General features: G+C 35.6%; 1 protein-coding gene across 3 annotated transcripts in view; it reads left to right on the forward strand.

Moving 5' to 3' along the window:
- The window catches only part of Ppfia2 (PTPRF interacting protein alpha 2), a 321,929-nt gene that overhangs the window by 209,214 nt on the left and 94,204 nt on the right, over positions 1–18,511 (forward strand). For all 3 annotated transcript variants that reach the window (XM_050135586.1, XM_050135584.1, XM_050135585.1), the window contains exon 6: positions 17,426–17,542. In XM_050135586.1, the coding sequence (XP_049991543.1) occupies positions 17,426–17,542 (117 nt within the window). The remainder of the gene's footprint in view (positions 1–17,425; positions 17,543–18,511) is intronic.

Below are 18,511 nucleotides of genomic sequence, written 5' to 3' on the forward strand. Positions count from 1 at the left end.
TGAAGTATTGAGAAATATGTTTTCAGAGTTGAAAGAAAATATTTCTGATCAATGGCAGAGGGAAGAAAAACAGAACAAAGGAGGGGCAGTACTGGTAGAAAAGTCAGTGGAACTGAACCTTGGCTTTGTTAAAGACACAAGTAAGGAGGTCGTTCCACTGATGGTGAGCAAGGCATTGTTTGAATAAGGAAGATGCAGAGATTTCATAAGAGTCATTCTACCTAAAGAGACCAACTTCGTCTCCTAGGGGAGGCAGGAAGAACATAAAGAGAGTGTGAATAAAATGATAAGGCAATGAGTCATCTATGTCATACAAGGACATTCCAGTACATGATTGCAGATTCATAGGGAGTTCTCATAAATTTTCTGCAGCAAACCAAGTGAAAACTACTGTACTTTAGTCAAAAACAGCATGGAATTGTCCCATCTTGTTTCCTTATTTATGTCTATGAAGTTAATTAATAATTAAAAGGAAAAAGATACAGATATGAATACAATGTGTTTCCTTTGATGTTGGTCAACTAGAGTAAAGGCAGAAGGGAAATATTTATCCAAAAATTCATAACTTTAGCCGGGCGGTGGTGGCACATGCCTTTAATCCCAGCACTCTGGAAGCAGAGGCAGGCGATCTCTGTGAGTTCGAGGCCAGCCTGGTCTATAAGAGCTAGTTCCAGGACAGCCTCCAAAACTACAGAGAAACCCTGTGTCAAAAAAAAAAAAAAATCATAACTTTAAAATCTTATAAACTTATTACATTCACAAGTGTTTGAAATTTAAATTGTTTAAATGAAACTTAAGTAGCAGAAAATGACCCAGAAAATTGTGGGTAAAGAGGAAAAACTGTAATTTTTGATGAATACTTACTTAGGTTTCCTAAGGCGTTTTTCATTCTAAACTCTCTTATCTGCAAAATTAAAGCAATGTTTAAGCCCATTTTCTCTCTAAATTAAAATTTCCATACCTGTAAAGGAAGTCTCTGAGTCTAGAAAAGCCACAGAAAAGCTCAGTGACTGGGCTTTTCAATAAAACCACTTCCCCTGACCGACCTTTTTCAAACTTCACTTTGGATCTTTTCATTCTAATTACTTTTGATTTCTGTGCGATAAAACTTGATTGAATTCTGTATGTCTACCATCTCTCAGCAGAAATGTTTATTCTCATAAAGGCTTTCAAATTTCCTTCATGTTTTGCTAAACCTTTTCTGGTTGATTAGCTTATTCATCATTAAAAAATCATATTGGTATATCCCTTACAAACTCTAAGTTAATATTCTAGCAGGAAGTGAAATACTGTTGAATTATCTGCATATATGTAAATGTGCCAAGATACACTGTTTATTTAGTGAACACAGAGATTGTATGTGACAACAGAACCCAGCCACACTGAAAATTAACTGCTTAAAGACAATGTAAAACTTAGAGGCTAAAGTTATGTTGCCTTGCAAACAAATCAGGTGGTTTCCCTGTTGGAATTGCCTCCTTTTGTTTAGAAAATATATAGTTATTAACTTGTCTATTTCATAGAAATTTTGAATAGTAATTGAATATGTCATTTTTCTTCTATTGGCCATCGTAAAACTGCAGCTGTGTTAAGCCAGCAGTTGAAAGTTCTATAACATTTTACTATGCTTCTAGGTTATTATTTGTGATGATACTATATTATAAAGATCAATGTAGAAATTGTAAAATACCCAAGTTATTATCATTGATAGAAAATCCTTTCCTTTGCTGCTGATAAGTATACATGTCAGTAAAGCAATCTTTCCCAAATAAAATCATACATGTTTAGCTTCTGACACTATGTGTTAAATTTCAACATAGAAAAGAGAATGGAAAACTGATAGTGTCACTCCTGATAATTTACTGAAATCTTTTGTTCTGTTTTCTCATTCCTTATAAAAGAAATATTAATAAATACAGGGTCTACCTAATAATACATCATGATTCTTGGATAAGAAAATATGTATGATGAATAAATTATTGTACTAAAGTTGCATTGCTATTATTGATCTCAATGGCCAATATTAGATATTAAACAAAGACAATAGGAATGTTTTCTATCCACCTTTATTTTAGCATTAATATAAAATAACACTGATTAAAAAATATTCTAGATTAAATGACTTTTTATTAGATCAAAAGGTATCTTCTTCTAATTAGAATGATTCCATGGAATTATATATGCTTTATGGATGATCTTGAAATTCAATTATTCATGAATTTTTAAAAATAACTATTGGGGGAGATTACTGTGTGCTGAGACCTGTGCTACAAAGTCTACATTTTCCTAAATATATACATTTTTAATCAACACAATTAGTCTACAAGAAAAACCAAGTAATTACTAGCATTTTGAAAAGTAGGACAATTAGCGTTCAGAAACAATGTAAAATGTTCAGAGTAACATCAGTGATCAATAGTGACTGAAACTTAAAGTGCCTAAATAAAGTGACAACAGCCACTCAGACATACAAAATTGGCATGACCTTATAAATTATTACTAATTTTTAAATTAATTTTTATAATTATATCCTAAGTTCTTTAAATCCACTACAGCACCTTCCTACTTATTTTCTATGAATTATTTCAAAGTTCTGAACTTCTTTCTAATAAAAGCCATAACGTTGTATTAAGTATATTAATAATTCAGATATTGAATGATGCAATTTAGACTGTTTGTAAAAATGTCAAATATTATATAACAAACATTAAATTATTTTAAAACATCCATTAAGACATCCATATTATGAAGCAATTTGGAAAACTTTAGTGAATAAATTATGTACTTTTTACCATTATCATTTCTCTTTCCATAGAAAGAAAAAGTGTATCGATTGCTTTATTTTTAACTAATATTTAATTAGTGATTAAACTGTGAAAGTTCCTGGTAGCCAAAAATATCATAGTTCAATCAACGTTTTAGATACTATTTCTGCAAGATTCATTTCTGTTTCTGTGGTAAAAGAGACTGACCAAACTTGGCTTGGGGAGCAAAGGTTGATTTTAGCTCACAATTTGAGTTTGCAATCCATCACTGCAGGAAATCGGGATGACAGGAATTTGAAATAGCTACTGTGTGATATCCGGGGTCAAGAATAAAGGGAACCCAAAGCAGAACTGCTTAAAACTATTCAACTTCCTTGGCTCTACACCTACATCATTCAGTACTCAGTCCATGAGATGATACCATCCATGCTCATGGGGGACTTTCCCAATCCAATTAACTCAATTAATAGAATCTCCTGTGACATGCCCACAGTCTAAACTAATCAAGACAACCTGTCCTTGAGATTCTCTTTATATTTGATTCAACATTGTATCAAATTGACAATTATAAGTAATCATCACAGCCCTCGATTTGTGGTAGAAGTATGTTCCAATGAACTCATAACAAATTAATAATATTAAAATCGGAAAATGATTATCTATTATGTAGAGAATATTACAAGAGACTATTACAAAGTTTCCATTCTCAGAAGATTTCCAATATGGCATTTATACTAAACATATAATCATTATGATCAGAATGCCAAGTATACTGTTAAGTCCTAGTAAGTCAGAAACCATCTGACTTATTGTTTGTTTTATTTGTTAAGGTTTGTTTTATTTTGTAAGGTTTGATGGATCATTAGATCAAGCGACCATAAACATTTTCTGTTACTAACCAATGTTTTAGGTACCATGTTCTAGCACAGTCTAGCACAATTATTCCACTTGTGCAGTGAAAGCAACTGTGAACATGAACACTAAAGAGTTGTAGTCCCTTTCCAAAAGGAGCTCATTTGGAATAATTGATTATCATTTTTATGTCCGAAAATATTATCATCATTTTAGCTTTTAACTGTTCAAAAATAAAAGGTCATTTTTTAGCTTGTTAACAATGTCAAAATATTAATATAGTGTAGAAATACACAAAATATGAAAAAGAAAGATGAATAGTTAGGGCTAGTCAAGACTTCATATGAGCATATTAGAAGCAAGTGATTAATATAATCGGGCATCATGTGCAATATGTCTGATTGGATGTTTTTGTGAGTATATGCTGCCTTGAAAAGAGAAGGCTAAACAGAGAGAAAGTCACAAATACAAGCCAAAGAAGAAGGTAGTCCTCACTCAGAGTCTCAGTCTTCCCTCCCACAATGATTCTCTCACTTCCTTATTTCTCTGGCCTTAGTTACCCCAGACATAATAATAGAAGTCACCTTATAAGGCTGTAATGTTGAAATGATTCTCAGAAAAAAAAGAACCTTTCAATAAATATCACTGTTGATAATTATATTGGTAATGTCACTGTTATCCCGGACAATATTTTTAATATTGTTTAGGCTGTTTCCAAAAATAAAGAACAAAAGAACCTTTGCCAAAATGGGATTGTCTAACTGGCAATTTCTTGGGAACAGGAAAGGGGTTTATTGTTCATTGTCTCTGAATTTTATTTTATATTTTAACCATGAAATAAGGTCATTAACACCACTCTCTGCTCCCTTCCCCTAGTGACATTTTGTCACATAGAAACATTTTAAAAATGACATAAAGGTAAAATTAAAATGCATTCAAATGAACATGGCACATAATAATTATCACTGGAACCAAGGCAAATGAATTACTTTTAAAAGGAATTGTTCAGAATAATGGGCCTAGCATGCTTTTGTTATTTCTAAGGAAGGGACTAAATGAATAAATCCTTTTCATCACCCCGAGTTGCTTCTTACCCACAGCAAAGACTAATGGTTGTTGTTTCTGCACCCAGTGTTTTTCTCAAGCAGTTTTCTAACCCACTAAATGATTTCTTTCCTTTAAGATACTTACGTTCACTGAATAGGATTGAAAAGAATAGTGCTGAAACACAGCCTGTTACTCTATCACTTCTGCCTTGATTGGGAAACAAAACCAAAGAATAACCCAAATGTCTTTTTACAGCATTTACCATGTCTGGCTGAGGAGGTCATTCTGTAGGATGCTGAAAGGGAAAAGACCGTGATCAGCAAACCCTTGCTCACAGAGGTTGTCATGAATGTGACATTTTATACGGTGCCACTATTTGTTCATGGGACTGTTGTGCAGTCAGTTATAAAATAGAAGGTTCATTCTAAACCGTCGAAGTTTCTTACAGTAAACCAATCATAGTTGAATAAAGAGAAGTCAGGATTAGGCTATTGTAGACTTAGTTCTTTTAAATTTAATAATCAATATTTGCTCCAAGTATTTTATGGTTCATAGCACACGAAAAGCAAACTATGAAAGAACTCTTGCTCATATCATTTAAAAATAAATATTTTCTGAGACTCTTAAAGCTGGGAATCTTATTCAAAGAATATGCCTCATGCTTGCACAATGGTCACCCTTGAACTCTTTAAACTGTTTCGTGTCTCTAAGCATAACCTGCTCTCCACATTTTTTTTTTGCTTTGTTTTTTAGTTTGCAGGAGAAAGTTTCATGTATAATCAGTAGTCTTCTTGCCCTTAGCTAAAGGCAAAACCACTACAACAAAGCTTATTCTCTGTAGATTCAGGATATAAAAGGATCCATAGGTGTTCTCAAGGAGCGTAGCTGAGTAAAGATGCCATTCCTTTCTATTATACTTTCTAAGAAGTATTTTATAATAATTAAGGTATCTAATAAGTTCCATTTCTTTTTCAGTTTCAATGGTAAACAACAAGTTCACTTTTTTAAAATAGGAATCTGTTGTATTCTTCATGAAGGTGATGAATTACTATCCAGAGTGCCCTATTGGAGAATGAAGAACAAAGCCCTATGTAATTAAATACCTGTAGCTATACAGCTGCTCACCTTCTCAGTATTCCGCATTGAAGTCTCTACACTGTTCATCCATTCATTGAACATTTGGTGTAGAACGTCCCTGCCACTTAGTACCTCCATGGATCACCTACCCCTCCTCATTTTTTACTTGCTTATTTATATTTTAGAGGGAGGTTTCTCTTGATAGAGTGCAACACAGATACTATTAAAAGGGTTTCTCTAGCTGTATGTGATAGCATTTTCCTGAACACCAGCATGGACAGACAGGGGCAGGAAGGTCATGGCAAACTTGAGCCTAGCCTGGTCTACAGAGTGAGACCTTGTCACAAAACATCAAAAAGTAAAACAAAAATGTGTGTTTTCATACCTCTGCTGCGTTTGGAAAACTACTTAGAGCTTTATTTTCTCTTTCACTCTCCAAATTAATCTTTGCCCTTAAATCCATTTACCAGTTTAGTCAGTTCCTACTACTAATCTTCCATTTTAGGACACTCTTAGTCCAGAGCTCACTATAAATTCTTTCCTGTGCCTTAAAATCTCCTATTAATTATTCTAGCCCATTTTAATAATGTTTTGTTTTCTTTCATTAGATTTATTTACTTTTATTTTATGTATATTATGTAGTTATGTTTTGCCTGCCTGTGTGTCTGGTATCCAAAAATGTCAGAAGAGGGTGCCAGATCCCATGATAGAGTTATCTGGAATTGTGAACCACCACGAGGGTGTCAGGAACTGACCCTAGGTCCTCTATAAGAGTAGTATGTGCTTTTTTTTTTTAACCACTGATCCATCTCTCCAACTTTAGTTCCATTATGTTAAGTATAGCCCTTTACAAACTACTGGCAAAATTGTCAGTTTTTAATTTTACTTATACTATAAATAAAGAGTAATGATTTCAATAGCAGAAAAATGGTAACTGGGTGTGAGAAAATATAATTAAAGTAGTGATGAGATGAATAAAATAGTATGGCAGAAAACTTCAATTAAATGTGAAATTCTATCCTTACATGTTAAAAGCCCAGTTGTTCTTAAAATGACTATTACTGAAAGTGATTCTCACATGTGTCCACTGTAAAATATGTGCATAATTGATATTTTATTGATCCTGAAATAATTCCACCTAAAATATTAAGAAGGAACAAATTTAGAATTTCACAACTCAGTGCTTGAACAATACTATTTTAAATGGCTTTTTAGGCCTGACAAAATGGTGTGGAGAGGTAACTGCACTTCCCACCAGCCCCATGGTCTAAGTTTGATCCTATCCCTGAGGTCCCACAAGCTGACCTCTGACTTCCACACTGGTAGGGTACCAAGTGTGTGCACCCACAAATATAAACACACGAGGTACATAGATACATTTTTAATTGTTAAAGGAAATTTATTTATTATTGTTAGTTTGTTTGTTTATTATGACTATTAGATACCGGAGTTAGGAAAAGCAATTCTGTGTCTTTTCCTCTAAACGAAACCTGTTCGGTTGTAAATGTGGCCATAGGTAATCTCACATTCTTTACAGGCAAGATATGTCCCACTCATTGAGCCCCAGAAACAGTCGGATAATGTACTTCTGAAGGTTAGCACTAGATTTTATGTGTATGGGAAGTGTAGGGCCTGGTCAGCCAAAGCCAAATGTGAGAGAAATGTTAAATAAGTATTTCTAGGAGAGGTAGGGTAAACAGTAAAACATCAAGGCAACCAAGAAGTGAACCTGTTCTCAAATATAAATTGTCTGACCTCTCATTAAGATATATGGAATGTTTAAATAAGTATACCATTCATAAAAAAACATTTTTTGACTTGATAGGAAAGACATTCTCACAGTTAAACTTTATATTCTCATCTCAAGTCACTCACTGGAACAGCTGACTTTCTCAATCTACCCACAATTCCTGAAATATGGGTGAAATAAACTGTTACCGGTGAAATATAGGTGAAACTGATTAATTTACATAGATTGCATGAAAGTGTTTACACAATCTTAATATGCCTCTGTGGGTTTTGTTTTATTTCTCTTTTTCCCTCAAAACCAAAGGTTTAAAGTGAAATTTTGACTGGTTAGGACTCTAAATTCTGTTTGAATATATCTCAATATTTAGTATTCTCCAAGTGTATATAACAACCCAGACCTGAACACTAATTGCTTCATTAAAACTCTCCTGCTAACTGTTTCTATTATATTTTGCTTTTGTTTCTTGTGCTCTCAGTGTTATATAAACTTGGAATTCAGCTAGCATTAGAATATATATCTATGTAGAAGCTAACTATGTGTTGGTATGGTGATACATCTTATGTGTCACTCCTAGAATTTGAAATAAAAATAGATGAAATGAATCACTCATAATCACATGGGTATACATCCTGAAAATTGCTGTGAAATCAGTAAAGCAAAATATGAATTTAAACTCTTAGCATGAAGGTCCCTGTAGAATAAGCAGTGGGGTTTCCTGTGGATGGAGTTTGATCTTTTTTTTTTTTTTTTTAAGCAGTTTGGGAATTTTCAAGAATAGTTTAAGTGCTTAGAGGCCACCCAAAATTTATAAACTAAAATGCTGAATAATTTAAATAACTTGATTTTTTTAACCATGAGAACTCCAGACATCTTCAAACTAGTTTTTAAAGATACATTACAAATTGTTAGCCAAAAGTAAAAAAAAAAAAAAAGTATTGCTATTAGAACCTAGAACTGTTGTCCTGACTAAGGTAAGCATTTAGATTATATTGGGGGCCTTGAGTACAGCCTCAGTACCCACTCAGTCTCAGAATTGAATGCCTATGGCAGGCAAGGATCTGAGGGTTAAAAAAAATTAAATCAAATACGTTACTTCTGCACGTTCTTTAATTTTTCTGCAAGGGGAGAAAGTGAGGTGAAAGGGCACAGAGAAGAAGAAAAGGGGGGAGAATAAGAAGAAAGAAGAAGGAAAGTAAGGGGAAGAAGTAGGAGAAGTGGCTAAGAGAAGACGAGGAGGAGGAGAAGGGGAAGTAAGAAGAAGGAGAGTAAGGGGTAGAAGAAGTAGCAAGGAGAAGAGGAGGAGGAATGAGCAGGAGGAGGAGGATGCAAAAGAAGATGGGCTGATCTCCCGGTTTCTAGTTTTTTCAGACATAGTTGGAAAATTCCATAGGCATGGACAAGGATAATATACATGACAAAATCGCAAAAAGGACAGGTAGAACCTGACAAAACAGTACTCCAAAACAGGTGGCAGGACTTAGAAAAGGCCAACATTAAAGGGGAATTACCTGACATTTCAAACCATTACATAAAGTTACTAAAGGTCCCTGAATCCTGGACTCACCAATTCTCCTCATCCAATCTCTCTTGTGAGAACCAGCTTTGAGGGCACCGAGATTTGTTTGTTGGTAAAGATGGGGCATGGTACCATCCTACTCTGGGCCTGTCTTCTATAGACATTTCTATGTGGTCTGTTAGCGGGTAATTTTGTGGGATTGACTTCAGGTAAATTTGACTGTTAGAACAAAGAGTGGGTGTTATTGCTCTAAGGCTTCATGTTGTAGGGGTATGAAGGAAGGTCTTTCCACTGCCTGTGTAGAGATCACACTGCTGAGGTGTTTTGGGAAAGAATTCCATTTTGAAGGGAAGAATCATGGCTTCACAAGGTTTTTTATAGATATTACAGCGACTTTTCCAAAAGGCAAGTGTTCCTGTAGCTCTGAAAAAACAGGTGCCCCATAAGTTGTACACTGCGGGTCTGCCTTTACGATCTGCCAGCTGTACATTTACTGTAGAGTCTTGTGGGCTCTGACAAGATTATATTTTCAGGAGAGCATTTCAGTAGTTATTCAAAGATGCTGAAACATAATACACAAAAATATCAAGCACTAAAGGAATTATATGCATGTTAGAAAACTGTCTGTGATATATTGCTTCCTATAGAAATAGATTTAATTGTGTAGTGGTTTTCATTTTTTTTTCTATCTTTAGGGCCCAGCCACCCAGCTCCCCAATAAATACACAGAGACTTATTTTTAATTACAAATGCCTGGCCTTAGCTTAGCTCATTTCTAGTCAGCTTTTCTAACTTAAAATATCCCGTTTCTCTTTGACTACGTTTTGCCTCTGGACTTTTTCCCTTTTTTATTCTCTGTATCTTTCTTTCCTTCCTACTCCATGGCAGACTGTGTGTCTGGGTGGCTGGCCCCTGGCATCCTCCTCTCCTCCTTTTCTTACTTCTTACTCTTCTCTCTCTTCCCTATCTTCCCTAGAATTCTATTTATTCTCTCTCCCTCCCAGCCCCACCTGCAAGTTAGGGAGAAAAGGGTTTATTTGACTTACACTTCAGCACTGCTGTTCATCATCAAAGGAAGTCAGGACAGGAATTCAAGCAGGACAGGAACCTGGAGGCAGGAACTGATGAAGATGCTGCTAACTGATTTTCTCCTCATGGATTGTTCACCTTGCTTTCTGATAGAACCCAAGATGACCAGTCCAAGGGTGGTACCACCCACAGTGAGCTGAACTCTCACTGTCAATTAAGAAATCACTAATTAAGAAAATGCCTTACAGGCTGATCTTATGGAGGGATTTTCTTAACTGAGGTTCTCCCCTCTCAGATGAATCTAGCCTATGTCGACCTAGCATAAAACTATACAGAACAACCCTGCATTAAAATAAATAAATAAATTATGGGAAATGTGAGACATGAATGCGAGTTTTATACTAAGGCTATTTTTTCCTCTACCAGTGAGGCTACGAAATTAAATATGTTATGTTGTACCCACCATTCCATGGTGATCAGAGAATTTGCCACTCCAAACTAAGAGAGTAACAGACTCTGTGTAAATCTACACCCAAAATGGAAAACATTAGTTCTAATGTGGGGAAGTTACCTTGGATGCATGTCCTGCCACAGTACTGTAGAGGATATATGATCAGGGCATAGGGCATTCCGTATCTACCTTTACCAGGTATGGTCTATAGTGCATGACAGCTCTCCCATACTGGATTTGTACAAATGACTCTACGGAGTGCAAAATCCAGGATTTTCATGATGCCTTGGCTACTATAAGTTCTTTTGTTTTTTTTAAAAAATTAATTTACTTTTTTAAAACATACATCATTTTACATACCAATCCGAGTTCCCAGTTCCTCCCCTTCTCCCACTCCCTCCAACTTCCTCCCCACCCAATCCACCATCCACTCCTCAGATATGGTAAGGCTTTCTATGGAATATCAACAAAGTTTAGCACATTGCCATGAGGCAGGACCATGGTCCTCCCCACTATATGTAGTCTGTGCAAGGTATCCCTCCAAAGAGAATGATTTCTAAATGCCAGTGCAAGCAGAAGGGATAAATCTTGGTCTCACTACCAGTGTTCCTAGACTCTGCGCCAGCCATACAACTGTCAACTCTATTCAGAGGGTCTAGTTTGGTCCTATGCTGGTTCCTTCCCTGTCCGGCTGGAGTTGGTAAGCTCCCATTAGCTCAAGTAAGCTGTTTCAGTGGGTATCCCCATCATGGCCTTGATCCCTTGGCTCGTATTATACCTCCTCCCTCTAATCTACTGGACTTGGAGAGTTCAGGCAGTGCTCCCAGGTGGATCTCTGCATCTGCTTCTGTCCATTGCTGGATGTAGGTTCTATGATGACATTTAAGACTACAGGTCATGGCCAGATCAGGCACCCTCTCCACAACTGCTTAGGATCTTTGTGGATTCCTGGTAATATCTCTAGTGTCAGGTTTCTTGCTAGCCCCATAGTGACTCACTCAATCAAAACATCTCTTTTTTTTTTCTCTCCATCTCTGTCCTTCCCCATCTCAACCATCTTTTCCCATTCAGTAGGCTGCTTTTTTTTGTCTTATTGACTGTGTCCTTTCCTTTCCAGAAGCTTCTCAGTCTCAGAAGGTCTGATTTATTTATTATTGGACTCAGTGTCTGTGCTACTGGTTTTATATTTAGAAAGTGTTCTTCTGTATACAAGTGTTACAGGCTATTTCTTATTTTCTCTTCTATGAGGTTCTGTGTGGTTGGATTTATATGAGGTCCTAGATCCACTTGGACTTGAGTTTTGTGCATGGGGATAGATATGGATCTATTTCCATTCTTCTATATGCTAACAGCCAGTTATGCCAACACCATTTGGTTAAGATGCTTTTTTTTTCATTATATACTTTTCACTCTTTTATCAAAAATTATGTGTTCATAGGTGTGTGGATTACTATCCGGGTCTTTGATTTGATTGCATTGTTCTGCCTGTCTGTTCTTATTCCAATACCAAGTTGTTTTCATTACTATAGCTATATATAGAGCATGATGTCTGGGATGGTGATGTCTCTGGAAGTCCTCTTATTATACCGGATTGTTTTTGGCTATTATGGACTCTTTGTTTTTCCATATGAAGTTGAGTATTGTTCTTTTAAGGTTTGTGAAAAACTGTGTTTGAATTTTGAGAGGGATTGCTTTGAATCTGTAAATTGCTTTTGGTAGGATTGTCCTTTTTGGATTTTCAAGACAGGGGTTCTCTGTAGCTCTTGTAGACTACGCTGTCCTTGAACTCACAGAGTTCCTCCCGCCTCTGCCTCCCCCCCCCCCAGTGCTGGGATTAAAGGCGTGTGTCATCACCACCTGGCAGGGTTGCTGTTTTAATTATGTTGATCCTCCCTATCCAGGAGCATGGGCGCTCTTCTCTATTAAGATCTCTCTGAGGTGTTTCTAACCAAGCAGGTTCTTTGCCTAGGGATTTGAGGCTGTTTGAGACCTTCTTTTGATGGTTAGTAGAGATAGAAGTAACTATCTCTAAGGCTTTGCATTCTGTTCATGTATAAGGTTAGAATTTCATGGGGATGCTTTACTAATAACAAATGGGAGAGTGTGTTTCAAAACCTCCACAACGTTATCATGATCATTTCTCTATGCTATGTTATGACTGAGTAGTTTATTAGTCTCACTGTTTTCAATACAATATTTACAAACAGTTTTGCCACATACTTGGAATTTTCACTCTAAAATGGTTATCAGTTCCTCACATGCCCATATTAAGGATTTTCCAAGTCTAATTCTCACAGTTTGGTTAGGAGTTATTCTAGAATTCATCTCCATCTTCTGACTTTTTTTTTTACTTTGGTCAGTTAAGAAAAACCATACCATACATCAAATATTTTGCATAGAATTTCTTTCACTGTATATCCCTTCAAAGCTCCTAACCTCTGCTTTACACAAAGTATTGGATGAAGAATTTATTCCAATCAGGGTCTTAGCTATTTTATAATAAGCATAGTCTTTCCTCCACTTCCAAAATTTAGTCCCCCATTTTCATATACTTTATTATAAAAGCTACCTTACTATATATATTGCCACCAGCATTTGATTTGACGACTCAAGTGATTGCTAAGATTGAAATTCTTTACACCACTCTTCTTTAGATGCCCCAAGAATTTCTCACTATATTTCACTTGCAACAATAACTAGATTTTTCTAAACTTCAGTGAAGCATTGCTCCTTTATCCATCTCCTACCCAGACACAAAAAACTCCCACATCTTTATGTGGGAGGATATCACATCTATATCACACTATAACCACATCCTATTCCTGGAACCACTATTTATTCTATTTTCTTTGTCCTGCTCTACTGTAAAATCGGACATTTTCTAGATAGTAGAATGTATTTCTGGAAACCAGGAGGTCCAAGATCAAGCATCCTCAGATTGTATGCTTCACGGTTCTCTCCTCCTCCAAGATGGTGTGGTGAGCATTGCATTCTTGCACAGAAGAACGAAAATGTCAAAGATGAACTTGGCCTACTTACCCAAAGATCCCTCCTAAGAAGGATCTAAAAAAAAAAAAAAAAACCGACATCTTGAATTTTGCAGGAAAATGGATTGAGCTAGAAAACATCATTTTGAGTGAGGTAACCCAAACACAGAAAGGCAAATATCACGCGTACTCACTCATAGGTGGTTTTTAAACATAAAGCAAAGAAAACCAGCCCACAAATACAACTCCAGAAAATTTAGACAACAATGGGAGCTCTAAGAGAGACATACATAGATCTTATCTACATGGAAAGTAGAAAAAGACAAAATCTCGTGAGTAAATCGGGAGCATGGGGACCTTGGGGAGGGGTTAAAGAGGAAGGGCAAGGCAAGGAAGGGAGCAGAGAAAAATGTAGTACTCAATAAAAGTCAATAAAAAAAAGGATCAATCTCATTCAGAAGGACAGAATTTTCATAACCTAATTTCAACTACTTATCACATTGGCCATTAGGTTCTAACATATGAATCTGTGGATGATTTATATTTACATGTATATTTATCCAACTGTATCAGTTTTCATTAAGTAAACTGTTAATCATTTATTGAAAAATTTAATACCATTATCCCTATAAAATAATTTAAGATAGTGTTTGCACCCAGTATGTTTTCAGCATGTTCTCAAGTTGTTAAGAACTGCATAGGGAGTGAGGTTTCTCTAGAAACGCTTCTTCCCATTGGATTCATTCTTTTGGAAGGAGTGATGCTATTCAGTAGTAAATAGCATATACATTCTTTTTGTTTTTCTAAAGTAGTACCTCCAGCCTTTTTTCCTTCTAACCATCTCCAGATGAGAGGACTAAGAAAGTGTTTTGAAAGCGTTAACTGACATTCTTTCAGCTGTGTGTCTCCAGTCAATTCTGTAGTCATCCCTTAAGCCCAATTCTCAGGCAGTGGGGGAAATTTTCTCAGAAGGTTAGAATACTCAATCAGCAGACATATATAATCCTTATATAATCTGACTTCTCGTTGGTACACATTAGAGAGAGTATAACCTGCAAACTTGCAGTGCTGGGAGAGAATGTCTTGCTTTCTCTAATCCAAAAGAAGAGTCATCTTATTAACACTAATAATAAAACCAGAAGATGCAAGCTCAGTCCCATAGCCACCCATTGTAATTTTTTTATTTTTAGAAACAGAAAAGAATAAAATTATATAACACTCATTGAGGATATCATATCCTTGTCTGGTCATAAAGGTCTAGATTCTATTTATTGAAAATTGGGATTTTCATATTAGTAACTGAAATAATGTCATACATGGAACAAAGTCACATACATCCTTAAGAAGACTTGAGGTTTTTAAGATATGAAAGTAGAATGACACTCACTTGCATGGCAATTTTCAAATAAAAAAAGCTAATTTATCTTTCCAAGAAAATTAATTTACCTATCCAGTGACTCAGTCATTAACCTGTTCAAATGATCTTCTTTTTAAGTAATATGATATATTTGAAATTCATATGACTTACTAAATAAATGGAAATTAGCCTGAATGCTGGGACTTAATAGTGAAATTGGGGTTTTGAGAGTCTTCATTCATGTATGTGTAACAATAATTATCTACAGGAGCTAGAAAGTGGTTCAAATGTCCTGGAACTAAGAACGTGATAAAGCACGTCCACAAACTGTTTCATTCTTGTCTTCCATGTGCTATCATCCATTCCACTGCTAATAGGAGAAAGCTGACTCCAAAGCTTCCAAAGCTCCCTGTGAGCACCAATTGTTTTGTGCCTGATTTAACTGGGTTTACACCTTTCAAAATTCCATACCCAATCCTTTTTAATTAAATAATAATCATTTTATTCAATATTCTGCACATAACAATTTGTTGTGCTATTTCATATGAAACTGCTATTTTCAAGATAGTACCATTATTGAAATTGTTTTTCCTATGAGATATTAAAATTTCAGTCAGGCAAATAAGTAAATAAATGAAGAAACTAAACAGAGTTTATGTGAGTCACTCAAAACTGAACAGAAATATAGAAACTTTTGAAGGTGAGATCACATCTCTCTAAGGAGAGTTATTTCTGCTGTGTTTTGAAAACTGGGTATTGTCAGTTGATGGAATTAGAAGAAATATCTTCATTAGAAAGACAATGAAATCCATCAGTTCTGGGGGAACAAAATCCAAGAATGTCTGAGCAACAGAAAGAAAGGCAATACAGCTTAACCTAAAGGATCAAGTAGGAGACAAGGAACTGTTGGTAGTAAAGTTGCTGGGAGAATTATTCCTTTTAATGTCTGGCCTATGGTACATTGTCTGTAGCTCTAGTGGATTGCTGTATACCCATAAACTTATGGGAGCAACACTAGTTGATGGAGAGCGCTCTCAAGAAATAAAACAAAATGAAACGAGAAGAGAAGAGAAGAGAAGAGAAGAGAAGAGAAGAGAAGAGGAGAAGAGAAGAAGAGAGAGGAGAGGAGAGGAGAGGAGAGGAGAGGAGAGGAGAGGAGAGGAGAAGAGAAGAGAAGAGAAGAGAAGAGAAGAGAAGAGAAGAGAGAGAAGAGAAGAGAAGAGAAGGGAGGAGAGGAGGGGAGAAGAGAGCAGAGCAGGGGAGAGGAGAAAAGAGGAGAAAAGAAATAGAAACCAGGAATGGACCATTTGGGTGAAAACTTGGGGAGTGTTAGGGAATGTATATGATCACTTTTAGTTACATACTTAATGTAATATCAAAAATAAACAAAAATAATATTCACAGTATCTTGCAAAAAGGCTAAATGAATGAAAAACAAGTTGGAAACACAATGTAATATTTATCTTGAAAAAAAAACTGAGTAACACAATAAAATAACACATTCAAAACTTTTATCTAGAGCTGAGGAAGTGGCTCAGTGGGTGAACTCCCTGCTTTATTTGCCTGAGGACTTGCATTTTGGTTCCCAGCATCCAAGCAAATGCCCCAAGTGTTATAACCTGCACCTGTAACTACAGTGCTTGGCTGTACTTTTGGTTTGGATAGACAGAGACAAATGGTCCCTGGAGCATATGAGCCAACCTACAGAGGCAAGCATATGGGTTGTATGTTCAATGAGAGACTTTATTTCAATAAAAAAAAATGTGAGGGAAATCAAGTATGATACCCAGAATCAGCATCTGGCTTCCACATTCTCAAACTCAAACATGGATGCATATGTACCCATATGCACCCACTCAGATGAACAAACATGTACATATACAACAATAACACAGGTATTTACATGTGCACACATTCATGACAAGATGATTCCAGCCTATAAATGGAGGTAGTTATTCTGTCCCGACTGCCTAGTCCCAAATAAACAAACCAAACTTTACATTAATTAATTAATTAATTATAGAATGCTTGGCTCATAACTCAGCTTATTACTAACTAGCTATTACATTTACATTAACCTACTTTTATTAATCTATATATTGCCACATGGCTCATATCTTTATCTGTCCTGTAGCTTCTTGTTACCCTGCTCTGCCCTTCATCTCAGTCTTTAGCTTGATTGTCCAAGCTAAAATCAGTAATTTTCTATAGGCAATTCCTGTAGGTTAAGCAATTGGAACTATAAGTTATTTTCCCACCTGTATTCTTCTTATGTATATATCTTGTATATTTTGAAAATGCGCACAGCAGGAGTTTTTAGGGCAGCAACTTAAAAGCTAATTTTGCAATTAGCCATTGTATTTCCTAATGGAAAGTACATTCTTAGGTAATTTTTTTTTGCAGTGTTTTCAATTTTTAAAGAGAAATTTTGTCAACTTGCATTGGCATTATTCAAAACATTGCCCTTACATACATTTTTTTGAAATAAATAAAAGAGATAATCTTTGTGTTCCAATCCTTTGTCCATCTCCATTAGCGATTAGCCACATTAATGTAAATTTACCTTTTAAAGAAATTACTCTTTTATTTTTCAGATTGTTGCCTTGCGTGAGCAAAATGTTCATATTCAGAGAAAAATGGCATCAAGTGAGGGATCCAGAGAGTCAGAGCACCTGGAAGGGATGGAACCTGGCCAGAAAGTTCATGAAAAGGTATGATACACATGACCTGATTTAAGTGGAAATGTTTGCTGGCCAATTCATTTGATAGGAATATAAAAAAAATAAAATCATAGGTTGAGTTTTTTCCATCATAAGTTCACACTGGTTTTTTTCCTTATTACTTTCAATTCATTAATTTTAAAGATTAATGTGTTTGCCTTGGAGGTATATAGTTACGCATATATATGTGACATGTTTATTAATTGCTGTCAATTCAATTATATACAGTTTAATTTATATATTAAAGATATATAAAATATACAATTTAAACTCCATATAGAGTGCTTTATATGGTACTGTCATGGAAATACTATTCATAGGTTTCTCATTTACAGGTATTTTGGCACACAGTGTATTAAAGAAAAAATGTCCTTAATAATCACTATTTTTCTTTTTTTATTTAGCACTTAAATTCTTTATCTTTTCTCACAGATCCCACTCTTACTTCTGATAATAAAACATTGTGGAAGCCAATAGACGAAGTCATTTTACTTTTACCATTTTCAGTCATCCACTGGTTCATTCATTCACTCACCTTTAGAAAGAAATAATTTTTCTTTGCAATGCAGTTTAGACACAGGAAAGGTATATAAGTGGTCTGTGTCGCCACTACCAAAATACAGTTTCTGTGTTTCAAATGTAAGATGAGAAGCATAAATTGTAAGAGGCTCTGAAACTAGATGAAAATTCCTGAAATATTTGCATAAACTGTGCTTAAAACTCAAGAGAATCTACTTGTTTGCCTGTAACACTTTATATTTTGGGACACCAAATCTCCTTAGGTATTAAGAGCACATGAGCTAAGTAGCTAAACTGTTGTAATTGGAAGTGCCAAGAGGCTCTAAAACCCGGAGATTAAGACGTGATGCAATGACAGAGCAGGTCGCATTAGATTCCTGATGAAGTGTAAAGCAAGTGCTTCATGGCTGAAGCTGCTGAAACAGACAGTGGGGCATGTCA

The sequence above is a fragment of the Alexandromys fortis genome, unplaced genomic scaffold (genome assembly GCF_014885135.2).
Source record: "Alexandromys fortis isolate MF-2015 unplaced genomic scaffold, M_Fortis_MF-2015_v1.1 scaffold_24, whole genome shotgun sequence".
Taxonomy (NCBI): domain Eukaryota; kingdom Metazoa; phylum Chordata; class Mammalia; order Rodentia; family Cricetidae; genus Alexandromys; species Alexandromys fortis.